At 63.0% G+C, this 24,478-nt stretch overlaps 2 protein-coding genes and 1 long non-coding RNA gene across 4 annotated transcripts; 2 read left to right on the top strand and 1 right to left on the bottom strand.

Annotated features, from left to right (window-relative positions):
* Positions 1-871: 871 nt before the first annotated feature.
* On the top strand, positions 872-11,859 carry ZNF385A (zinc finger protein 385A). The gene is made up of 9 exons (XM_090128275.1): positions 872-1,660; positions 6,219-6,326; positions 7,836-7,934; positions 8,430-8,583; positions 8,736-8,796; positions 8,838-8,959; positions 9,237-9,403; positions 10,000-10,092; positions 10,579-11,859. Exons 1-9 carry the CDS (start codon positions 1,520-1,522, stop codon positions 10,807-10,809), a joined length of 1,176 nt encoding a protein of 391 aa, XP_089984401.1. The 5' UTR covers positions 872-1,519; the 3' UTR covers positions 10,810-11,859.
* Positions 11,860-12,803: 944 nt separating this feature from the next.
* On the bottom strand, positions 12,804-16,545 carry COPZ1 (coat protein complex I subunit zeta 1). Of its 2 annotated transcripts, none has more exons than XM_090128269.1 (9): positions 15,223-15,369; positions 15,073-15,141; positions 14,703-14,784; positions 14,507-14,598; positions 14,006-14,061; positions 13,680-13,757; positions 13,473-13,524; positions 13,314-13,352; positions 12,804-12,989 (listed from the first exon to the last, which is right to left on the bottom strand). In XM_090128269.1, exons 1-9 carry the CDS (start codon positions 15,346-15,348, stop codon positions 12,942-12,944), a joined length of 642 nt encoding a protein of 213 aa, XP_089984395.1. In that variant the 5' UTR covers positions 15,349-15,369; the 3' UTR covers positions 12,804-12,941. The 2 variants fall into 2 exon arrangements, with proteins under 2 accessions (XP_089984395.1, XP_089984394.1); XM_090128268.1 differs by lacking the exon at positions 15,223-15,369 and adding an exon at positions 16,439-16,545 and having other exon boundaries at positions 12,811-12,989.
* A 243-nt stretch (positions 16,546-16,788) lies between these two features.
* On the top strand, positions 16,789-21,705 carry LOC149913930 (uncharacterized). Its single transcript, XR_016460781.1, has 4 exons — positions 16,789-17,415; positions 20,504-20,564; positions 20,981-21,109; positions 21,630-21,705. It is a non-coding gene; the product is annotated as an uncharacterized LOC149913930 (long non-coding RNA).
* Positions 21,706-24,478: the final 2,773 nt, after the last annotated feature.

Genomic DNA, 24,478 nt, shown 5'->3' with positions numbered 1-24,478 from the left:
GGGTGTCCCCCCCCCTCCCGGGGGCTGATTGCACTACAGCAACGCGGAGGGGGGGGGGGGGGCGCACAGGCGGACCTGAGAGGGAAGGGGATGGGGGGGGATGGGGGGGAGCAGCTTCGGTTTGTATTTAATTGAGGGGGGGGGGTGGGGGAGGAGGGGGCTTCGAAGGGGGGGGGCCCCCAATAAATGCGTCCTGCCCACTGCTGCGTGCAATGGGTGCCGTAAGGGGGGGGGAAGGAGGGGTGGGGAAGGGGGGGGCGGGGGGGGGGGGGGGCACAGTTGGGTGCACACGCGTGGCTCTGGCATCGCTGCTGCCGGCTCAGGTTTCGGTGACATCCATTACCGCGGCCATTAGCAGCCGGGACGCGTCGGTTCTCAATTATTCATGCCCCCCCCCTCACCCCCCCTCACCCCTTTTCCGTTCCCCCTCATTGCACCGCTGTTCCTGCATAGGGGGAGGGGGAACTCCGACATCCAGTGCCCCCCCCTCCCCCTCCAAAAAGCCCTGCTATGGAGACCCCCCCCCCCCCCCCCATGCACAGGACCCCCCCCCCCCACCCCTTCAGCTTCAATGCACCCCCCCAGCACCCATAGGACCCATCACTGCACCCCATCGCTTCCCCCCCCACCCATTACACCCCCAACCCCCCCAGACTGTGAACTGCACCCACAGCCCCTCCGTACCCCTATAGGACCCCCCCCCCCCCTTCCAGCACCCATAGGACCCCATGCTGCTGCCCCCCCCCCCCAACCCCACGTGCGCGCCTCCCCCGTCACGTGACGCAGCAGCTGGCGGGCGCGCGCTTTGGGGGGGCGGCGCATGCGCAGAGGCGGAGGGTTTCTTGGGGGGGGGGGGAGTTGGGGGGGGGGGGTCAATGCGTGTGCCCGCTGCAGCCCTGCGCGCACCCCCAACCCCTCCGGCCGAGGTCAGGCGGAGGAGCGTGTGTGTGTGTGTGTGCGTGTGCAAATGGGGGGGTGTGCAAATGGGAAAGAAGCACCCAGGGTGGGGGAGGCAAAAGTGGGGGGCGGCCGTGCACGGCTTTTCTCCGGGGGGGTGGCGAGGTGTGCAAGCAAGGAGTGCAGGCGTGCAAGGTGTGCAAGGCAGAGGAGCATTTGTGCCCATTGGGGGTTTGCACGGGGGTGTGGGGTGTGAAGTGCAACGCTTGGGGGGGGCTGTGTGTGTGCTGTGCGTGTGCGCGGTGGGTGTGCAAAGGGGGGCGTGTAGTGTTGGTGCAAGGGTCTTGCACGAGAGACCCTTGTGCAATGCAGTGGTGGCGTCCACGTGAAAGTTTTGCATGAGGGGTGCACGGTGGCGCGGTGTTGGTGCGAGGGTTTCGCACAGCGGGCGTGCAAATGGTGTGCAATCGTGCAAGGGGGGTGCAAATCCGTGCAATGGGTGCGCAGGGGAGCGTGCAGGGCTGGCGCAGTCGTGCAAGGCTCTTGCACGGGGCCTGGTGCCCCACCTTAGGCCCTGGGGCGGGCGTGGGTGCGGGTGTGGCGGGGTGGGGGCTCCATTCCCATGGCAACCGCCCCCGCCCCCGCCTTGCACACGCGTGTCCTGACGTGTGCGCAGGCGTGTGAGCTGCTGGCGTGCGGCGCGAGGCCGGAGCCGCCGGGGACACGCGTGGCCGAGGGGGGCGGAGGACGCCCACGAGGACACGTGAGTGGGTGTGCAAGGCCTCGCACACGCGTGATCTCGCACATGCGTGTCCTTGCACGCGCGTGTTGGGGTCACGTGGGGCTGTGGGGGGGATGTGAGGGATGTGGGGGGGAGGGAGCAGCAGGTCTGGGTGTCACCAAAGGCCACCAGGAAGGGATGTGGGCATCACGGTGTCCCCAGGAGCCCTTGGAGGACCCAGGTCCCAGTGTCCCTAAAACCTCTTGGAGGACCCAGGACCCCTTGGAGGACCCAGGACCCCTTGGAGGACCCCGGTCTTGGTGTCCCTAAAATCTCTTGGAGGACCCAGATCTCGGTGTTTCCACAACCCCTTGGAGGACCCAGGTCCCGGTGTCCTTAAAACCTCCTGGAGGACCCAGGACCCCTTGGAGGACCCAGGTCCCGGTGTCCCTAAACCTCTTGGAGGACCCAGGACCCCTTGAAGGATCCCGGTCTTGGTGTCTCCAGGACCCCTTGGAGGACCCAGAACCCCTTGGAGGACCCCAGATCTCGGTGTCCCCAGGACCCCTTGGAGGACCCAATCTTGGTGTCCCCAGGACCCCTTGGAGGACCCAGATCCCAGCATCCCTAAAACCTCTTGGAGGACCCAGATCCTGGTGTCCCTAAGACCCCTTGGAGAACCCAGGACCCCTTGGAGGACCCAGGTCCCAGTGTCCCTAAAACCTCTTGGAGGACCCAGGTCCCGCTCTCCCTAAAACCTCTTGGAGGACCCAGGACCCCTTGGAGGACCCAGATCCCAGTGTCCCTAAAACCCCTTGGAGGACCCAGAACCCCTTGGAGGACCCCAGATCTCGGTGTCCCCAGGACCCCTTGGAGGACCCAGATCCCAGCGTCCCTAAAACCTCTTGGAGGACCCAGATCCTGGTGTCCCTAAGACCCCTTGGAGGACCCAGATCCCAGTGTCCCTAAAACCCCTTGGAGGACCCAGAACCCCTTGGAGGACCCCAGATCTCGGTGTCCCCAGGACCCCTTGGAGGACCCAGGACCCCTTGGAGGACCCAGGTCCCAGCTCCGTGGGAAGGAGGCACCCAACACCCCCATGTCCCCAAGGGCCATCAGGAGGGGACCTGATCACCCACCCCGGTGTCCCCAATCCCCCCCGATTCCATGTGTCCCCAGGACCCAATGAAGGACCCCAGTCTGGATGTCCCCAGTGCCCATTGGGAGGGGACACGGGGGGGGGGATTCAGCTGTAGGAAGTTTGGGGGGGGGGGTTGAGGAAGGGGAGGGGGGGACACACGTGGGTGTCCCCAAACCTTATGGGAAGGAGGGACCCACCATAGAAGTGTCCCCTGGCACCACCAGAAGGGGAAAACGGGCATCCTGGTGCCCCCCCACCCCCCGGACCCACCGGGAATAGGGGACGTGGGGGGGCACGGTGATGGGGGGGGGGGGGGGGGGCAACTCCAGGTGTCCCCAGGTGCCACCAGGAGGGGACCCGACACCGGGGGGGGGGGGTCGCCCGAACCCGATGTGAAATCGCTCCCCGACCCCGTTTGTCCCCAAACCCCGTGGGAAGAGGATCGGGGGGGGGGGGGGGAGGTTTGGAGGATCGAGGTGGGGGGGGGGGGGGGGGCTGAGCCCCCCCGCGGTGCGGCTGCCCCACTTCTGCGCGGCGCCATTGGCTGCGCTGTGCGGGGAGGGGGGGGGGGACACGGGCACACACACACACACACGGACACGGACACACCGGGGGGGGCACGGGGACGCGGACAACCGCCGCCACCGGGGCCGGGGGGGCCCCGCAGGTAAAAATTCCCCCCCCCCCTCCTCCTCTTCTTCCTCCATTCCCTTCCCTTCTTCTGCCGCGTTTCCTCCCCCGGTGGCTGCAGCACCGCAGCCGCTGTGCCCCCCCCCCCCCCCTCCCTCCTCCTGCAGTGCCTCCGGCCCCCCCCCCTCTTATATCCGCATCCCCCCACCGCTGTGACCCCCCAGCATCTTTATCCCACCCCCCCCAGGACCCCTTCACCCCCCCCCCCCCCATATGGCTGATTCCCCCCCCCTTGCTGTAGGGTCTCCTGCAGGACCCCCGCAGCATCACCCCCCCCCCCCACCGCACCCCGGTGACCCCCCCCCCTTATGACTGACCCCCCCCCCTTGCTGTGACCGCTGCCCCCCCCCCTCTGGCCCTCCGCAACCCCCCAGCATAAACAGACCCCCCCCCTCCATTACGTCCAACATCCCCCCCTCCAATGTCCTTACAGCTCTCCTGCATGGCTGTGCCCCCCCCCCCCCAAGCATCCCTGTGCCCCCCCTAATTCTCTAATTCCCCCCCCAGCACCTTCAGGACCCCCCCCCCCATTATGGCCAACATCCCCCTCCAACGTCCTTACAGCAATCCTGCATGGTTGTGACCCTTCTCCCCCCCCCTTCAATTCTCTGCCCCCCAGCACCTTTTGGACCCCCAGATTATATCTGAAGTCACCCCCCCTCCCCCCCCCCATAACGTGCTGTGTCTCTCCCTCATGGCTCAGCCCCCCCCCCCAATTCCCTGCCCCCCACTCAGCATCCTTAGTACCCCCAGCACCTTCAGGACCCCCCTGCAGCCTTAGGACCCCCCCAGCATCTTCAGGAACCCCCAGCATGCTTAGGACCCCCCCCCCCAGCACCTTCAAGACCCCCCCAGCTCCTTTAAGACCCTCCTAGCACCCTTAGGACCCCCTCCCCCCCCAGCACATTCAGGACCCCCCCAGTCCCTTTAAGACCCCCTTAGCACCCCCCCAGTTCCTTTAAGACCCCCAAGCCCCCTTAGGATCCCCACCCCAGCACCTTCAGGACCCCCCAGCACCTTCAGGACCCCCTACCCCCCTTAGCCCCCCCCCCAGCCCCTTTAAGACCCTCCTAGCCCCCTTAGGACTCCCTTCCCCCCCCCCAGCACATTTAGGACTCCCCCAGTCCCTTTAAGACCCCCCAACACCCTCAGAACCCCCCCCCCATCCCCTTTAAGACCCCCCCAAGTACTTTTAGAACCCCCCAGCACCTTCAGGACCCCCCATTAAACCTTAGGACCCCCCCCCCATCCCCTTTAAGACCCTCCCCCAGTACTTTTAGAACCCCCAACACTTTCAGGACCCCCCATCCCCTTTAAGACCCCCCCAGTACTTTTAGAGCCCCCCAGCACCTTCAGGACCCCCCTGCACTCTTAGGACCCCCCCATCTCCTTTGAGACCCCCCCCCAGTACTTTTAGAACCCCCGAGCATCTTCAGGACCCCCCCTGCACCTTTAGAATCCCCCCATCTCCTTTGAGACCCCCCCCAGTACTTTTAGAACCCCCCCATCCCCTTTAAGACCCCCCCAGCACCTTCAGAACCCCCCCTTAAACCTTAGGAACCCCCAATCACTTTTAGGCCCCCCCAGTACTTTTAAAACTCCCCAGCACCTTCAGGACCCCCCCATCCCCTTTAGGACCCCCCCCCTCCAGTATTTTTAGAACCCCCCCCCCCAGCGTTTTTAGAACCCCCAGCACCTTCAGGACCCCCTCTGCACCCTTAGAACCCCCCCAATCCCTTTTAGGACCCCCCTCCCCAGTACTTTAAGAACCCACCCCCTTTGAGACCCCCCCCCAGCATTTTTAGAACCCCCAACACCTTCAGGACCCCCCCCTGCACCTTTAGAACCCCCCCATCCCCTTTAAGAGCCCCCCCAGCACCTTCAGGACCCCCCTGCACCCTCAGGACCCCCCATCCCCTTTAAGACCCCCCCCCAGCACCTTCAGGACCCCCCCTGCACACTTAGAACCCCCCCATACCCTTTAAGACCCCCCCCTGCACCCTTAGGACCCCCCCATCCCCTTTAGGACCCCCCCAGTACTTTTAGAGCCCCCCAGCATCTTCAGGACCCCCCCTGCACCCTTAGGACCCCCCCATCCCCTTTAAGAGCCCCCCCAGCACCTTCAGGACCCCCCCTGCACACTTAGAACCCCCCCCATCCCCTTTAAGACCCCCCCCCTGCACCCTTAGGACGCCCCTGCACCCTTAGGACCCCCCCATCCCCTTTACGACCCCCCCCAGCACCTTCAGGACCCCCCCATCCCCTTTAAGACCCCCCCCCAGTACTTTTAGAACCCCCCTGCACCCTTAGGATCCCCCATCCCTTTTAGGCCCTCCCCCAGCATTTTTAGAACCCCCCAGCATCTTCAGGACCCCCCCTGCACCCTTAGGACCCCCCCATCCCCTTTAAGACCCCCCCCTGCACCCTTAGGACCCCCCCATCCCCTTTAGGACCCCCCCAATACTTTTAGAACCCCCCAGCACCTTCAGGACCCCCCTGCACCCTTAGGACCCCCCTGCACCCTTAGGACCCCCCCATCCCCTTTAGGACCCCCCCCAGCACCTTCAGGACCCCCCCCCACACCCAATCTCCCCCCCCACAACGCGCTGCGTCTCTCCTCCATCGCTCTGCCTTCCCCCCCCCCCCCCATCCCCCATAACCACAACGAGGGGGGGAGGTAGGTCAGAGGTCAAGCGGGTCAGAGGTCAAAGGTCAGAGGTCTCCTACAGCCGTGGGCGGCCCCCCGGCCCACCCGCCTCCCTCCCGCAGGGCCGGGCCATGCTGCGGGCCCCGTGCCCGTTGGGGCCGCCCCACGGCCGCCTCCTTCTACCCGACGCCGCCGCCGCCGCTCTCCGCCTTTTACCGCCGTTACCGGGGGTGAGCCGATATTGGGGGATACGGGAACGGGGGCGGCCGGCTGGACTGGGGGGGCGCTACGGTGGCCGGGAGGGGACAAGGGGCGCCCCGTTGCGTTGCCATGGCGACGGGAACGGGCCTAGTGGGCCCGGGGCTTCGCGGTGAGCCTGGGTGGGGGGGGGGGCGTTCAGCCTTATGGGGGTCCGGCCGGCGGGGGGGGGGGTCATGTATACATCGTGGCTGCCGCCCCCCCCCACAATAAGCAGCATTCCTTGAGGAAGCTGAAAGTTGGGGAGAAGGGGGGTGGGAATCCCGGCTCTGAACGCGGCGTTGGGCGGCCGCGTTCCTCGCTGGGCCTCTGCCATGGCCCCGTGCCCGACCCGTGCTGCCTCCGTGCCACCGGACCTGCCGGCCCTCGGCGGCCACGCGCCTCCGTGTCCCCATGGGAGCCGCGGCCCTGGCGACAATCCCGGCCAGCTGCCCCGCTGCGGGCCTTGGCTGTGGGATAAACGGCTTCGCCGAGCTCCGCCGCCTCGATTTTGGGGTTGTTTCCCAAAGCGGTGACACGAAGCTCGGGCTGAGGCTGAACAACAGGCGGGGTCACATCCCCGGGGTTTGGGTTGGGAGAGATTCCTGAGGAGCTACGGAATGGGGCGGGGGCGGCTGATGGGGGGGGCTGACCCACAGTTTGGATTGACCCCCAGCTTAGGATGACCCACGGCACGGGTTGACCCCCAGCTTGGGCTGACCCACGGCACGGGCTGACCCACAGCACGGGTTGACCCCCAGTTTGGGCTGACCCACAATTTGGATTGACCCCCAGCTTAGGCTGACCCCCAGCTTGGGCTGACCCACAGCACAGACTGACCCACAGCTTGGGCTGATCCCCAGCTTGGGCTGACCCATGGCACGGGCTGACCCACAGCACGGGTTGACTCCCAGTTTGGGCTGACCCACAGTTTGGATTGACCCCCAGCTTAGGCTGACCCCCAGCTTGGGCTGACCCACAGCACAGGTTGACCCACAGTTTGGATTGACCCCCAGCTTAGGCTGATCCTCAGCATGGGCTGACCCACAGTTTGGATTGACCCCCATCTTAGGCTGACCCACAGCACAGGCTGACCCACAGCACAGGCTGACCCACAGCACAGGCTGACCCACAGTTTAGGTTCATCCACAGCTTAGGCTGACCCACAGTTTGGGTTGAACCACAGTTTGGGCTGACCCAATGTCAGGAGCAGCTGATGCCCCCCCCCCCTTCCCTTCCTCTTTCTCTAGTGAGGATATATCAAGCTGTAGCCCAATATGTAGTAGTGGCTGACCCACAGTTTGGGTTGACCCACAGCTTAGGTTGACCCCCAGCACCCCCAGCTCCTCCTAGAGCACCCAAAGTACGGGGAAGATACTTTGGAGGGGTTGGAGGAGTGCTCTGGGAGCTAAGAGATTCCTGAGAGTGGCTTTGGGGTGCAGGATGTGACCCCCCCTCCTCCCCCAAACACACACACACACACACACCCCCCCATGCTGCAGATGGAGCCGGTGCCCAAAGCGGTGCTGGGAGCGGCGCTGGCCAAACCTCGGCGTCCTGTCATCGCCTGCAGCGTCTGCCAGATCCGCTTCAACTCCGAGGTGAGACCCCCCCCCAAAACATGGGACCCCCCCATATACACACACTGGGTCCTGCCCCGCTGTGGGGCACAGTGGCTGGGATCCACGGGTTGTCCCGTGCCCTCGTGGTGTCCCATGTTCCCATGATGGGTGTCCCCATGGTGTCCCGCATCAGAGCAACCCGTGTCCCCAGGGTGGGGGTCCTTGGGGTGCTCCATGTCCCCAAAGTGGAGGTCCATGGGTGTCCCATGTCATAAGAGCATCCCGTGTCTCCAGCGTGGACATCTCTGGGGGTATCCCATGTCCCAAGGGTGCATTGTCCATAGGGTGGGGGCCCTTTGGGTGCTCTGTCACCAGCATCGGGTGTCACCGTGATGTCCCACACCTCCTGGGTTGCGTGCGGGCTTCCTTAGGCACCGTGTCCCCACAATGACCCACGTCCCCAGGGTGGGGATGTGTGGGGTGCTGCCGTGTGCCCCCCAGGGGGTGGCTGCAGTGCTGACCCCTTGTCCCCAGAGCCAGGCAGCAGCACACTACCAGGGGAACCGGCACGCACGGCGCTTGAAGGGACTGGAGGCCGCCCGTGCTCGTCGTGGGGGGGACACTGGGGACAACCAGGACCCCCCTGCACCCACCCCCAACCCAACAGGGGAGACGCCTGAGCGTAAAGGTGGGTTTCTGCACCTCGAGGAGTCCCCAGGTGTCCTCGTGTCACCCCAGGGTGATGTTTGCCTGCTTGGGTCTCTTCCGTCCAACCCCCTCCTCCCCCAGGGTGAGGTGTGTGTGTGGGGGGGTCCCAATTGATTCTCTATGTGCCCGCAGGCGAGCAGCCCCCAACGCCTGCAGCTCCCAGTGCCCCCGGGCCCCCTTCCCCCCTGATCCCCCTGCTGTGGCCACAGAGGCACCGGGGGGGACAAAGGGGGGACCTGGGGGTGCAACGGAGGGGGAGGAGGAGGAGGAGAAGGCGAAGGCCAAGCGGCTGCTTTACTGTGCCCTCTGCAAGGTGGCTGTCAACTCCCTGTCCCAGCTCGAGGCACACAATAAAGGTGGGCAGAGGGATGGGGAGGGGACAGGAAGACGTCGAAGGGGATGGGGGGATGCTGAGGAGTGCGGGGATATGGGAACACAGGAGGTTTGGGGGTGCATGGGGGGGGCTCCGTGGGTACAGTGACACTGTTGTGATATTGGGGTGTTACGGAGAGAGAGAAAAGAACTACGGGACATTTGGGGGGAGGGGGAGGGCATTGGTGAGGGTCTCAAAGGTTCAGGGAGGGGTTGTGTAGGTGATGGGGGTCCCCAGGTGACGCCGTGCTGTGCGTGCAGGGACAAAGCACAAGACATTGGTGGAGGCACGCAGTGGGCTGGGACCCATCCGCGCCTTCCCACGTCTGGGGGGTGGCACAGGGACCCCCCCGGATGAAGCCCCCGAGCGCTCCTTCCACTGCCAGATCTGCAACGTCCGCCTCAACTCCGAGCTTCAGCTCAAGCAGGTACAATACCCCCTCCACCCTCCACCCCCCACCCCCCCCTCCTTCCAGATACCTTCAGGACCCCCCCAGACTCATTCGTGGTCTCCCAACCCCACTGCCCCTCCCCAGAATGCTGTGAGATGGTCAAGGGTTCCATAGGATCACTCAGACCCTTCTGACCCCCCTTAGAAACACACTGAGGACTGCCCCCCCCCCCCCCAGAACCTCCCCAACCTATCTGAGTCCCCCTGAACCCTCATGGATCCCTCCCATACCTTCCTGATTCCATCGAGACCCCTTAGGACCCTACAGGACCACTCCAAACCTCTCTGAGACCCTTCCTCAAGCCTTTTTGACCCCCCCCCCCCAGGGCTCCATTCGACCTTCATACATCTCCCCCAAGCTCTCCTGAGCCCATTGTGATCCCTGAGGACCCTACAGCACCATCCCCATGCCCCCCCTGCGACTTCAGCCTCCCCCACAAACATCCCCCAGACAGCTCCATGTCCCCTATAATCCTCCCAGAGTCTCCTGAGCTTCCCAATCTCATCCTTGACGTGGGTCCCTTATCTTTAATCGCTGCTCAACCCCTCTGTGTCCCATCCCCTTCCCTCCAGCACATCTCCAGCCGACGGCACCGGGATGGGGTGGCTGGAAAACCCAACCCACTGCTGAGCCGCCACAAGAAACCCCGGAGCCCCCCAGAGCTGGTGAGATGGGGAGGGTATCTCTGGGGCATGCTATGGGGCAGAGGTGTCTATAGGGCATCCTAGAAGCGTGTTATGGGGCAGGAGAGTGTCTGGGGATAGCCATAGTGTGTCTGGGAGGTGCCTTATGGGGTGGGGGCATGCCTGGAGGTGTCTTTATGGAAGAGTGAAGTCTGTAGGGTGCCTCGTTGTATTTTAGGGTGTATCTCATGGAGCTGGGGGGGGGGCTGGGAATACTTACAGGGTGTGTGGAGGTGCCCTGTGGGGCAGAGGGGTGCTCACAACTACCTATAGGGTGATTAGAGTCCTACGTAGGGTGCTTGGAGCATGCCTGGGGGTGTATGTAGGGTATCTGAAGGGGGGACCTTGGAGGTGGGGGATGCTCCAGGGTATCCCTGTGGATCTGGAGGGGTCGGAAGGGGGGGTGGGAGGTCGTGGGGGCGTGGGAGGTTGTATGGGGGAGTACTGACCCCCTCCCTGCTCCCGCAGGCACCGCTGCCCTTCCCCAAGGAGCTGCCGAAGGCGCTGGCAGGAGGGGGGCTGCTGCCTCCCCCCCTGGCCCTGGCAGCAGCCGCCGCAGCCATGGCCGCCCCCCCGCTGGCACTGCGACCCCCAGGACCCCCCCTCCTGCCCGGCCCCCCCCTGGCACCCGCCCTGCTTCGTCCTGCCCCAGGACCCCTGCGTCCTGCCCATGCCCCCCTCCTCTTCTCCCCATACTGACCTCCCCCCCCACACACACACACTCCTGCAACCGTCGCCTGGCAACCGTTGCCTAGCAACCGGCCAGCAATTGGTACCCAGCTGTCACCTGACAGCTGTTGCCTAGCAACCGTTACCCGGCAACCACCCAGCGATGGTTGCTTAGCAGTGGTTACCAGGCGCCCACGCGGCGGTTCTCCTCCAGCACAACCCAACAACGGTTGCCTGGCAACCGGATGTGGCAATCAACCCGGAATGGTTACCTAGCAACGGTTCCCTAGCAAACAGCAATGGTTACCCACCAAAGGAACTGCCTGGCAACGGTTACCTGGCAACGCACCCCGCATCCTGCTTAGAGACCTCCCTGGCAATGGTTACCTAGCAACAGGACCGGCATCCTGCCTGGTAACGGCACCTAGCAACAGTTGCTTAGCAACCCTCGGCAGTGTTTACCCAGCAACCAGCACCTGGCCACGGGCCGGTGACTCCCTCGGTGATGTTTACCCAGCAACGGGACCCAGCAACAGTTGCCTGGCAACGAGACCCTACAGTTACACCCGGCAACGGTTGCTTAGCAACCGGACCCCGGCAGTGGGACCCAGCAACGACAACGGTTACCTGGCAACGGGAGCCAGCAACTGCACACAGCATTGGTTGCCTGGCAACGGTACTCGGCAGCGGTTGCCTAGCAACCATGCGCATCAGTGGTACGCAGCAACGGTTGCCTGGCAACCGTCACGTGACAAAGGGACCTGGCAACAGCCCCTGGCAGCTGCACCCAGCGACTGAGCCCTACAACCACCCCCTAGCGACGGCACCTGGCAACGCCACCCGGCCCATCTCCATGGCAACGGTCCATAGCAACGGGCTGCACCCAGGAGCTGCACCCAGCATCCGTCCCCAGCACCCAACGCCTGGCAAGCCCCCCCCCAACCCCCCCAAATCCCTGCTTTTTGGGCTCAGCGATTGTTTTTTAACTGGAATTTGGATATTTGGCAGGAAAAAGATGAGCCCCCCCCTCCCCCAGCCCTTTTCCCCCCGGCCCCACTGCACAACTCCCATGGGGACGGGGACCCCCAGCATCCCCCCCCCCACCCCCGGGGGCAGGGTAGGGGGGTCCGGGGGGGGGGGGGTCCCCAAAACACCCCCCGGTACCTCAGGGAACCGCTAAGCAATCAGTGATGGCTCGCAGGGAAGGGAGCCCCCCCCCACCCCGGGTTGCTCCCCACCCCCCCACGGTGTCATCCCCCCCCCCAAGCCATGACCTCTTGCACTGAGGGCAGCGAGCCCTGCACACACCCTGGGGGGGGGGAAGGGGGCACCCATCCTTACCCCCCAGGACCCCCCCACTGGGCACAGCCCATTGCAATAATGCGGGGGGGGGGCTGGGGCACCCCCCCACCCTGTAAATAATTCCGTTCCCAGCTCTGGTATTGCCCCGCCAGCACTGTGCCCCCCCCCCCACCCACCCCTATCGCTTCCCACCCCTCACTGACCCCCCACTAGCACTGTGCCCCCATCACTGTGACCCCCCCACACACCCTTCTCACTTCCCCTGCTATCACTGTGCCCCCCCCCCCCCATAGCCTTACTACCCATCACTGTGCCCCCCCCCCCCCCATATCACTACTGCCCCCACACTTGGCACTGTCCCTCCCCATCCTTACTGCCCCACAACTCTCACTGTGCTCCCCCCCCCTTCCTTACCACCCCCACTTGGCACTGCCCCCCTCCCTCCCCCATTTTTATTGCTCCCCCCCCCCTCTAAGTCAATACTGTGATATAAGCAAAGCAATAGCAGGCCGAGGGGGGGGGGGGGGAGATAACGGTTTTTGGTGTTTTGTTGTTGGTTGTTTTTTGTTGCAGGGGTGGGGGGACAGCAGCTGTCACCCTCCCCACATCTGTCTGTCCGTCCCCCCCACCCTGCTTTGCCCCAATAAACGGACGAGGTTTGAGCCTGGACTCATATTTTTTTTTTTGGGGGGGGGGTGGCACAAAGCCCCCCCCCCCCGGGTGTGTGGTGTCCCCATTTCCCCAAGTTTTTGTCACTGGGGGGGAGGGGGGGGGGATGGCACAGGTAGAGACAATGCAGCACACAAAATTGGGGGGGCACGATGTGTTTTTTGGGGTGCAGGAGGGGGGGGGGGGGCGAGTTAACGCAATAACGACCACTTGATCTGCTCCTTTGCTGACTGCAGCACCTGTGGAAATGGGGAGGGGGGGGGGCAAAGTCAGGATGGGGGCGCCCATGGGTGCTGGGAAGGGTTGGGGGGGAGAGGGGGAAATGGTGGGAGATGGTCTGGGGGTGTCTAGGGAAAATGGGGGGGGGCACAGGGATGGCTCTGGGGGCACAGGGGAGCTCCCAGGTGACACTGAGGGGGCACTCATGGGCACAGGCATGGTGGCAGGGATATGGGGAGGGGGGGGTTGACATGGGGGGGACATGGGGGCACGCAGGGACACCGCAGAGGTGCTTTTGGGTGGGGGGGGGGGGAGGAGGGGAATGCCCCTTGGGGGGGGCTTACCTGAGAAACCGTCTGCTCCGTGAGGGGCACATCCTCACCCTGCAGTGCACAGAATGCAGTAGTTACTGGGGGAGGGGTGGGAATACACTGCCCCCCACTTCCTCACTGCCTCCCCCCCCTCCATCACCCCCCCTGTCCCCCCCTCTGCCCCCCCCATACCCGCACTGCCACGCGGTGCACCACTTGCTGTGGGTCGCTCTCCAAGACAACACTGTGAGGGGGGGGGGAAGGAGAAAAAAACAAGATGGGAGGGGGAGCAGAGCGCTGTCAGCACCCCACAGCCCCCCCCCCCTCAACCCCCCCCCAGCAGCCCTCAGCACCCTGGGAAGGGGGGAACACCAAGAGGGGGGGCACACATGCACTCACCCTCCATCCACAATCTCATCCACGGCCAAGAAGAGCCCCTCCATGTTCTCCAGCAGCGCTCGCTTCTCCACGTTCTTCCTATGGGGGGGGGAAGGGGGGGGACACACACAGACTCAGCACCCCCTGAGTGCCCCCCACCCTGGAAAAGAAACCCACCCTACAGCCCCAAACCCCCCACCATGTACTCTCACCCCAGTGTGTTTTACAGCAGCACCACCACAGTTGATTTAGTTGGTCTGTGCACCCACGGGTGCCCCCTCCCCCTGCTGCCCCCCCACCCCACCCCCCCCAGCACCCATGGGTGCCCCCCCCCCAGACCCTCATACCGCAGCATCTGGCTGAGTGAGTCGAAGAGGCAGTTGAGGACGGCTGTGAGCATCAGCTGTGGGGACAGCAGTGTCACACGGTGGCATTGAGGGATGAGGGCACACAGAGGTCCCTAACCCCCCCCCAACCCCATAAAACCCCCCCCTCCCCAAATTACCTCCCCTTCTGCCCCCCCCCCCCAGGGCCTGGCACCTCCAGGTGGCCCCTTCTGCATCCTCCCTCTGTGTCCCCCAGCTCTGATGGCCCAAAATGTCCCCTCCCTTTGTCCCCTATGATCCCAAGCTCCCACCCTTACTGTCAGCCCCTCCCCTGGCATCCCCCACCTCTGTGCCCCCTCCCCACATCCCCAGTTACCACCCCACTGTCCCCACCCTGCCCTGGAACCACAGATACCCCCAACGTGCCACCCCAGTGTCCCCAACCCCATCACCCCACACATCCCTCCTATCCTGGCACCCCTGGGTGCCCCCACCCTGTCACCCCCCCCCATCCCCATCCACCTCATTCTCATGGGAGCTGCCAATGACGTAGAAGTAGAGGTCAATGCTGCTCTTGTAGACAACAGTCAGTCCCTCCAGCAGAGCAATCTCACCTGTGGGCACAGCAGCGTCACCTCCACGGCCACCAGGGATGGCTGTGATGTCCCCAAGGTGGGGAGGGACAGCCCCCCTCTCCCCCCACCCCCAGGACACGCACTGTCTGTACGGTGGGTCTTGTTGAAGATGTTCTTCTCGAAGGCTTTCTGCTCCTTGACGCTGGGATACGTGTCATCGTAGTACTGTGGGGACAGTGGGGATGTGAAGCACCCAAAAGGCCCCACACCACCCTACAGTGGGCCACCAACCTGCTCCCCGGGCCACCAAAGGTGTCTGTGTGTCCCACCGCCCCGTGTCCCCATCTGTGTGCCATCCCTGCGCCCACACCCCTTTACATCCATCCCCACCTTCCCCATGTTGGCGCCCTCCCCATCCCTCACCCTTTTATCCCTCTGTGCCCACAATCCCCATCCCCACACCCCTCCAATCCCACCTCCTTGTCCCCTCCATGCCACCACCCCCCCCCTCACCTTGGCGAAGAGCCGATCTCCATCGTTATCCAAGATGATGACAGCTTTGACCGTGTACAGAGACGGCTCCTAGGAGGGCACAGCCACCAACCATCACACCGTGCCACCCTAAACCCGACACCCTTTGGGATCCCCGTGCCGTTCCCTCACCTCTCCCCACCCCCATCGGGTGGCACCGAGGACATGGGGGGACAGCAACTTTGTCAGCAGTCCCCACGTCGTCCCCGTCGCTGCCGAGCTCCCGGGACCAAGTTCTGTGATGCACTGACTGCCCATAGCCACAGCCGGAGTGTAGGACAGAACCTCGACCCGGGTGCTGCCAGGCCACCGCCGTGGGGTGGGCACCCACAGGCAGAACAAAGCCTCCCCCCCCCCCACCTTTCACCCCCCGGTCAGCCCCATAGAAACCCCACTTTCCTCCCCCAGTCACCCCTCCTGGCAGCTCCCTCCATTGACAGCCCCCCACTGGATCCCCTTCACCCCCCTTTGCCCACCCACTACTTGCAGCCCCATAGGAGCCTCCCCACTGCCCCCAATTGACCCCCGTCACCCCCAGTGACCCCCCCTCCCCGTTTTACCCCCCCTCTGAAGTGCCCAATTTGCCCCCATTGCCCCCCCCCCCAAAAGAGCCCCACATTTGACCCCATTCGAACCCCCCATTTATCCCCCAAAGGACCCCACAATCTACTTCCATTACCCCCCACTGATCCCAATGAAGCCCCCCCTTTGAGCCCCCCCTTTTAACCCTCACTGAAAACCCCATTTCCCCCTATTTCCCCCCACTGCCCCCCCTCATTTTATCCCTTCCCCCCCCCAGTTACCCCCACTGCAGCCACCCAGAGACCCCCCCCCACTTTAACCCTTACTTTAACCCCTCATTGCCCCGTACTGAACCCCTCCTCGCCCCCCCATTGCAGCCCCCCTCCCATTTACCCCCATTGCCACTCTTCATTTACCCCCATTGCCCCCAAACCCCCCCCCCGTGACCCCTTACTGATGCCCCCGGCCCCCAATGGAGCCCCACTGCCCCCCCCCCCTCTTTTAGAGCCCCCCATATACCCCCACCCCCCCCATATTGAACCCACAGCCCCCCCACAGCCCCCCACTTACCTCCAATTCTCCTCCCCCCTTTTAACGGTGCCCCCATTTCCCCCATAAACCCCCCCCAACCCCATAAAACCCCCCCACCCACCCCCCACAGCCCCCCATTGCCTCCATGCAGCCCCTCACCGCCCCTCTCTTCCCACCCCATCCCCCATTAATACCCACGGCAGCTCCCCTTTCCCCCCACCGCCCCCATTTGCCCCCATTTCCCCCCTTTCAGCCTCCCCCGCCCCCCCCTCCCCCCCCCCCCGGCCGCCCCTACCAAAATCAGCGCCTCCATTTTGCGCTCGCCGCTGCCGACGTGGAGCCGGAAGAGCGGCCGCTGTTGATTGGCTGCTCCGCTGCCAATCACGCCGCCGAGCCCCGCCCCCCTTGTCTCATTGAATGCGCCCGGCGATAAACTGACCAATCGTTGCGAGGTCTCGCTCGGTGGGTGTGCCATCTTTTCCCATCCTGCTAATGATTGGATTTACGATCCGTCAATCATCAGCGCTATCCATTCCCGGAAGTCGAGGGGCCGGCACTGTTCCCATAGTGACCAGGGAAGCGCTGACGTCACCAGCTTTCTAGCCGCGCTCTGTTATTGGCCGGCTCCTCAACCACATGACCGGAAGTGGCTTCATCTCTAATGGGGTCATGACCCCCGTTTGGGGGCATCACCTTTGACCTTTGGCTTCTCCAGAATCGGGGCTTTGGGGACCTGGGGACGCAGTGGGGGACAACGAGGGGCCGTGAGGAGCCGCGGGGGGGGGGATGTGTCGATGCAGACATTGGGATGGGGTCAGAGCAGGGGGACAAACACGGCCCACCCCACAGCGCCCAAGGGAAGTGGGGTGGGGGGGGGTGTTAGGGGGGGGTCCATGGGTGCCCCCAGGGACTGCTGTCACTTTGTCACCCCAGAGGGAAGCAGGCCGCCCGCTGCGGCCGGGAGCGGATGTCCTGTGCCCCACTGATAACACCCAGCCGTGGGGGTGTCACATTTGTCACCCGTTTCCCTGTGAACCCCCCCCCATTGTCCCCATCTCTGTGCGTTCCCACATCCCCACCCTATTTGTGCCCCCAATCCCTCTGCCCTCCTCCTTGTGTCCCCATTACCCCCCCACACCCCACACACCACCCCATTGCCCCCACCCACTCTCTGGGGTGTCCCCGCCCCGAGGTTGGCACTGTGGGGACGTCCCCCATCCCTGCTCCCTTTACCCCCAGCATGGCTCTGCTGTGAGCGCAGGCACACACCAGGTGGGTGGCACACGCGTGTGCAAAGGGTGGGCGCGTGTGTGTGCAAGGGTGTGCGAGGGGTGGCACACTTGTGTTCAAGGGACACGTGCAAGGGGTGGGTGTATGCATGTTTGTGTGCCCCAGGCACACATATACACACACTTGTGTTGGTGTGTTCACACCTGGATGAAATGCAGGGGTCTCTGTGCCAGGTGTTTGCACATACGTGTGTGTCTGGGGGTCGGTGTGCAGGCACAGTTGGGGATCTGTGCATGCGTGTGCAAGGGGTGGGTGCACATATGTCACTGTGTGTGCTTGTGCTTGGGTCAGTGCACGTGTGGGTGCAAATAGGGGGGTGCAGCCACTGTGAGTGTAGGTAAACAAGGGGTGGGTTTGGGGCAGCATCTGGGTTTGGGGCAGGATCTGGGGCAGGATTGGGGCAGGATCTGGGCAGGTTAGGGGCAGGATTGGGGCAGGATTTGAGCAGATCTGGGGCAGGATTGGGGCAGGATCTGGGCAGGTTTGGGGCAGGATTGGGGCAGGATCTGAGTAGATCGGGGGCAGGATTGGGGCAGGGTCTGGGCAGGATCCAGGCAGGATTGGGGCAGGATCTGAGCAGGTTTGGAGCAGGATCCAGGCAGGATCTGAGCAGATCTGGTGCAGATTTGGAGCAGGATCTGAGCTGATCTGGGGCAGGTTTGGGGCAGGATCTGGGCAGATACGAGGCAGGTTTGGGGCAGGACTGTGCCAGGATCCAGGCAGGTTTGGGGCAAGATCTGAGCAGATCTGGTGCAGATCTGAGGCAGGATCTGGGCAGGTTTGGGGCAGATTTGGGGCAGGATCTGGGCAGGATTGAAGCAGGATCTGAGCTGATCTGGGGCAGGTTTGGGGCAGGATCCAGGCAGGTTTGAGGCAAGATTGGGGCAGAATTGGGGCAGGTTGGGGGCAGGCTTGGGGCAGGATCTGAGCAGATCTGGTGCAGATCTGGGGCAGGATCTGGGCAGGTTTGGGGCAGGACTGTGCCAGGATCCAGGCAGGTTTGGGGCAGGATCTGGGCAGATCTGGGGCAGGATCTGGGCAGGTTTGGGGCAGGATTGGGGCAGGATCTGGGCAGGGTTGGGACACATTTCGGACTGGCTTCGGGCTGGGCACAGCACACCATCCCTGGCCAGCTGCCATCAGGGCCGGTAGGGCTGATAACGGCCCCAAAGCTCTGCGGTTCGGCCCCTCCAGGAACAAGGGGAGGGGGAGGAGGGGGGGGAAATGGGAGGAAACGGCCCCAACGGCCCCACAGAGCGGATGGCACTGAGCTGCTGTGGGGTCCTGCTGTTATTGTGGGGTCTGCTGGGTTCGTGTTATTGTAGGGGCTGAGATAACACAGGTTTTAGGGCACTGTGTCGTTGTAGGGTCACCCAGTGCTGTGTTATTGTAGGGTCTCGTGGTGTTATGGGGTCTGTAGGTGCTGGGTTATTGTATGAACCCTGGCACCATGTTATTGTAGGGTCTCCCAGCACTGGGTTATTGTAGGGTCTGTCAGCACTGGGTTATTGTAGGGTCTCTTGGCACTGGGTTATTGTAGGGTCACCCAGTGCTGTGTTATTGTAGGGTCTTTCAGCACTGGGTTATTGTAGGGTCTCCCAGCACTGGGTTATTGCAGGGTCACCCAGCACTGGGTTATTGTAGGGTCTCTTGGCACCAGGTTATTGTAGGGTCTTTCAGCACTGCATTATTGTAGGGTCTCCCAGCACTGGGTTATTGTAGGGTCTTTCAGCACTGGGTTATTGTAGGGTCTCCTGGCACCGTGTTATTGTAGGGTCACCCAGTGCTGTGTTATTGTGGGGTCTCTTGGCACTGGGTTATTGTAGGGTCCCTTGGCACCATCTTATTGTAGGGTCACCCAGCACTGGGTTATTGTAGGGTCTCCTGGTGTTATAGGGTCTGTAGGTGCTGTGTTATTGCAGGGTCTTTAAGTTCTGCGTTATTGTATGGCCTTGGCTCTGGGTTATTATAGGGTCTTTCAGCACTGGATTATTGTAGGGTCACCCAGTGCTGTGTTATTGTAGGGTCTCCTGGCACCATGTTATTGTAGGGTCACCCAGCACTGGGTTATTGTAGGATCACCCAGTGCTGTGTTATTGTAGGATCTTTCAGCACTGGGTTATTGTAGGGTCTCCCAGCACTGGGTTATTGTAGGGTCACCCAGTGCTGTGTTATTGTAGGGTCTCCTGGCACCATGTTATTGTAGGGTCACCCAGCACTGGGTTATTGTAGGGTCTCCTGGCACCATGTTATTGTAGGGTCTTTCAGCACTGCATTATTGTAGGATCACCCAGTGCTGGGTTATTGTAGGATCTTTCAGCACTGGGTTATTGAAGGGTCTCCCAGCACTGGGTTATTGTAGGGTCTCCTGGCACCATGTTATTGTAGGGTCACCCAGCACTGGGTTGTTGTAGGGTCTCCTGGCACCATGTCACTGTAGGGTCTCCTAGCACTGGGTTATTGTAGGATCACCCAGTGCTGTGTTATTGTAGGATCTTTCAGCACTGGGTTATTGTAGGGTCTCTTGGCACCGGGTTATTGTAGGGTCTCCTGGTATTGGGTTGTTATAGGGTCTGTAGGCGCTGTAGGTGTTACTGTATGAACTCTGGCACCGTTTTATTGGAAGGTTTCCCAGTGCTGTGTTATTGTAGGGTCTCTCGGAGTTGTGTTATTGTAGGGTCTCTCAGAGTTGTGTTATTGTAGGGTCTCTCAGAGTTGTGTTATTGTAGGGTCTCTCAGAGTTGTGTTATTGTAGGGTCTCTGGGCGCTGTGTTGTCACACAGACGCGGTGACACAGAGGTGACCCCCACCCTACAGAGATGCCAGTTGAGCCTTTTGCAATGCCCCACAACGTTGGGCAATGGGATGGAGCAACGTGGGGGCACCGGGGGGGGGAACCCACAGCCACACCCTGAAAGCAGAAGTGGGAACCCAAAAAAGGGGGGTGGGGTGGGAGTTCCCCCCCCCCCAAAGGGGTCACGTGGGAAGGTGTCACTCCTCCCTATACCTTGGATGGGGAAACTGAGGCACGGTGCTGCTGTGGGTGATAATCCCTTATCTGGGGCTGCAGGAGGAGTGGGAGCCCTGGCTGTGGGATGGGGGAACCTGGAGGGATGCGGGGAGCAGCCGAGGTGAGTGGGGGGGGATAAAGGGGGGTAAAAGGGGGGGGGGGTAGGGGTGATGTGGGGACACGGAGGGGGGACAAAGTGGGGATCATAGGGACAAGGGGAGGGGGGGGCGTGGAGGTTATGGGGGGAGGCAGTGAGGGGGTTTGGGGAGGTTTTGGGGTTGGGGGGGGGGGGATTTTGGGGTCTGGGGGGGGGAATGGGGAGGGAAATTGTGGGGCTGGGGGTGCCAAGGGATGGGGGTAGGGGAGGGAGCTGGGGGTCCAATGGGGTGTGGGGGGGTGGGGGAGCTTGGGGGGAGGGGGGGTCCCAGGGGTGATGGAAATGTGGGAGGGGGGGGTTTAGAGATGCTGGGGTTGCGGGGGGGTGGTCGTAGGGGCGGGGCTAAGGGCCCGCAGCCAATCAGAGGCGCTGTTCCGCAGACGCTGGCGACGCTGGGAGAGTTCGGGGGGCGGGGCCACATCCTGACTCCGCCCATCGCCCCGCCCCCTCCGGGTCCCGCCGAGGTGGAGGTCACGTGGCAGGAGATCCTCTCCCTCAGCGAGCTGCAGGTGGACCACGCCCCCCGGATAGGCCACGCCCCCACATAGACCACGCCCACACATAGACCACGCCCTTACCCACCAGCGCGGTGCTGCAGCGCCACCTGCCGGCAGCACGCGGCGCATCTCACCGCCCCCCCCCCACATTTCCATCACCCCTGGGACCCCCCCCACCCCAGCTGTGCCCCCCCGGAGACCTCCAGAGCATTGTCCCATTGCACCTCACAACCTTGGGCCCCCCCATTCACATCTCCCCACTCTGAAGCCCCCCTCATTCACATCTCCCCGCCCTGAAACCCCCCCCATTCACATCTCCCCACCCTGAAGCCCCCCCCATTGCACGCCCCCCCTCCATCCTCACTCCCCCCACCACAAAAGACCCCCACAGCACTTTCCAGTGTCACCCCCCCCCACCTCCCCAAACGGGACCCCCTTTCCATTCTTCCTCCCCCCCCATGATGTCCCCTGAACCCCATAGGGAGCAATGGGGCCACCGGGTGCCACCCCTCACCCCTCATTCTCCCCCCAGGGCCTCGACGTGGCCGCCGACCCCTCCTACGACCCCCAATTCTGCCCCCTCCCCCCTCCCACCCCCCTTTACCCCCTCCAACCCCTCCCCCCTCCCATCCCCCCAACACCCCCACCATTCCCCCCTCATTTCCTCCCCCCATTCCCCACCCCTCCATGCCCTCCCCCCGTCCCCCATTACCCCCAACCCCCCCCTCCCTCCGCCCCCCCAGCTCCCCCCACCCGCAGCAGCCGCGATGCCCGCCGAGCTCTGGCTCTCTCGTTGCCCATCGGTCCCGATGCCATCATCAACCTCCCGGCGGAGGATTTCAACGCTCTCCTGGGTCGTTCTCATCTATCCGGTGCTGAATTGGCTTTGGCTCGAGATATCCGCCGTCGGGGCAAGAACAAAGTAGCTGCTCAAAAATGCCGGCGTCGAAAATTAGAAGCCATCGCCGGATTGCAGGAGGAACTGGGGAGACTGGGGAGGGAGAGAGAAAGGCTGCTGAGGGTCAGGGGCCAAGCGGAGAGGGCGCTGGGAGCGTTAAGGAGGGACCTGGCTCACATCACTGCTCAGGTGTTGGGGACGCTGAGGGATGGAGGGGGGGATCAGCCCCATATCTGTGGGGCAGCCGCTGAGGGGTTGGGGGTGAAGGTGGAAGGGGGTGCGGGGTTTGGGGAGGGGGGGAGCGAGGAGGGGGGTGCTGATGTTCTGCACCACGTGGAGCCCGATGGGGGACTCAAGTGATCCCCGAGCTCCCCAGGGAGCTATAGGGCCACTGAGAGATCCCTGAGCCCCATGGGGAGCAATAGGGCCATTGAGAGATGCCTGAGCCCCATGGGGAGCAATGGGACCCCTAAGTGATCCCTGAGCCCCATAGGGAGCAATAGGGCCACTGAGTGATCCTTGAACTCCATGGGAAACAGTGGGGTCCTTAAGTGATCCTTAAGCCCCATGGAGAGCAATAGGGCCACTGAGTGATCCCTGAGCCCCATGGGGAGCAATAGGGCCATTGAGAGATCCCTGAGCTCCATGGGGAGCAATGGGACCCCTAAGTGATCCCTGAGCCCCATGGGGAGCAATAGGGCCACTGAGAGATCCCTGAGCCCCATGGGGAGCAGTGGGGTCTTTAAGTGATCCTTGAGCCCCATGGAGAGCAATAGGGCCACTGAGAGATCCCTGAGCCCCATGGGAAGCAATAAGGCCATTGAGAGATCCCTGAACCCCATGGGGAACAGTGGGGCCCCTAAGTGATCCCTGAGCCCCATGGGGACCAGTGAGGTCCTTAAGTGATCCCTGAGCCCCATGGGGAGCAATGGGACCCCTAAGTGATCCCTGAGCCCCATGGAGAGCAATAGGGCCACTGAGAGATCCCTGAGCCCCATGGGGAACAGTGGGGTCCTTAAGTGATCCTTGAGCCCCATGGGGAGCAATAGGGCCACTGAGAGATCCCTGAGCCCCATGGAGAGCAATAGGGCCATTGAGAGATCCCTGAACCCCATGGGGAACAGTGGGGCCCCTAAGTGATCCCTGAGCCCCATGGGGACCAGTGAGGTCCTTAAGTGATCCTTGAGCCCTATGGGGAGCAGTGGGGACCCTAAGTGATCCCTGAGCTCCATGGGGAGCAGTGGAGTCCAATGCAGCACCTAAGTACACCCTGAGCCCCATAGGGAGCAATAGGGCCACTTAAAGATCCTTGAACTCCATGGGGAACAGTGGGGTCCTTAAGTGATCCTTGAGCCCCATGGAGAGCAATAGGGCCACTGAGAGATCCCTGAGCCCCATGGGGAACAATAGGATCATTGAGAGATCCCTGAACCCCACCGGGAGCAATAGGACCCCCAAGTGATCCTTGAGCCCCACAGGGAGCAATGGGGCCACTGTTCCATCCTGCACCTCGTGGAGCCCAACGGCAACTTGAAGTGATCCCATCAACCCCACGGGGATCAGTGGGGCTGCTGGGCACCCGTGGAACCATCCTGCACCCCATGGAGCCCAATGGCACCTTGAAGTGATCCCTGAACCCCACGGGAAGCAATGGGGCACTGGGTGGCCACAGTGTTATCTTGCACCCCCCCATAGGGAGCAATGGGGCCAGTGGCCACCCCAGGGCACACTTGGGTACCTCCTGCATCCCTTAAGAGAGTAATGGGGTCCTCCAGTGTCCATGGTGCCATTTTGCACCCCACAGAGCCCAGCAGTGCCCCTGTACCAGCTGTGTCCCTTCCTGTGCCATCACCCAGGGCGATGGGTGACACTGTGGGGACAGCACCGTTCCCCAATGCCACCGCTGTACATCGAAATAAACCCAGGCAAAGGCCACCAGCACGTGTTGCTCTGTCACCCCACGTTGTCCCCACTGTCTGTCAACCCCATGTGACGCATTCCCCGTTACCCCTGTGCCACCACCAGCCCCACATCTGTCACCTTGTGCTCTGTCACTCCAAGGTGACGCCCTGCAGCCCTGCTCCCACTCCTGAGGTCAGACTGTGCCCATCACCTACACCTCCATCCCTTCGTATCTCCATCCCCACTCCCATCCCCTCCAGCCCCACAGCATCCCCAGCTCTGTCCCCAGTCCCAATCTGTCCCCACAGCTCCCCTCTGTCCCCATCCTCTCCCACTCTGCTCCATCCTATTGCAGTCCCTCCATCCCAACCCTGTGCCACCAATCTGTGTCCCACCCACCCCCCCACCTCCCTCCCATTCCCCCTGCAGCCACAAACGGGACACCATTACAAAAATACCCTTTTCTTTATTTACAAAATCCCGATGCCAACCACACATCCTGGGGCTCCCGTGGCACTGCAAGAAAGGCAGAGCTGTGAGCAGGGCAATCCCCAAATCCCCCCCTCCCCCCTATAACCCTA

Source organism: Phasianus colchicus, chromosome 33 (assembly GCF_987193195.1).
Source record: "Phasianus colchicus chromosome 33, bPhaCol1.hap1.1, whole genome shotgun sequence".
NCBI lineage: Eukaryota > Metazoa > Chordata > Aves > Galliformes > Phasianidae > Phasianus > Phasianus colchicus.
Note: the sequence above shows the minus strand (reverse complement) of the source record. Positions and strands in the feature narration are given on the sequence as shown.

Coding starts and splice junctions, on each gene's coding strand:
- COPZ1 (XM_090128269.1), bottom strand. CDS start 15,348: ATGGGCAGTCAGTGCATCACAGAACTTGGTCCCGGGAGCTCGGCAGCG. Junction 14,785..15,072: donor GAGATCGGCTCTTCGCCAAG/GTGAGGGGGGGG, acceptor CTGTCCCCACAG/TACTACGATGACACGTATCC. Junction 14,062..14,506: donor GCAGCTCCCATGAGAATGAG/GTGGATGGGGAT, acceptor CTGTCCCCACAG/CTGATGCTCACAGCCGTCCT.
- ZNF385A (XM_090128275.1), top strand. CDS start 1,520: ATGGCAACCGCCCCCGCCCCCGCCTTGCACACGCGTGTCCTGACGTGT. Junction 6,327..7,835: donor TTTTACCGCCGTTACCGGGG/GTGAGCCGATAT, acceptor CCCATGCTGCAG/ATGGAGCCGGTGCCCAAAGC. Junction 8,797..8,837: donor CCCCCTTCCCCCCTGATCCC/CCTGCTGTGGCC, acceptor GACAAAGGGGGG/ACCTGGGGGTGCAACGGAGG.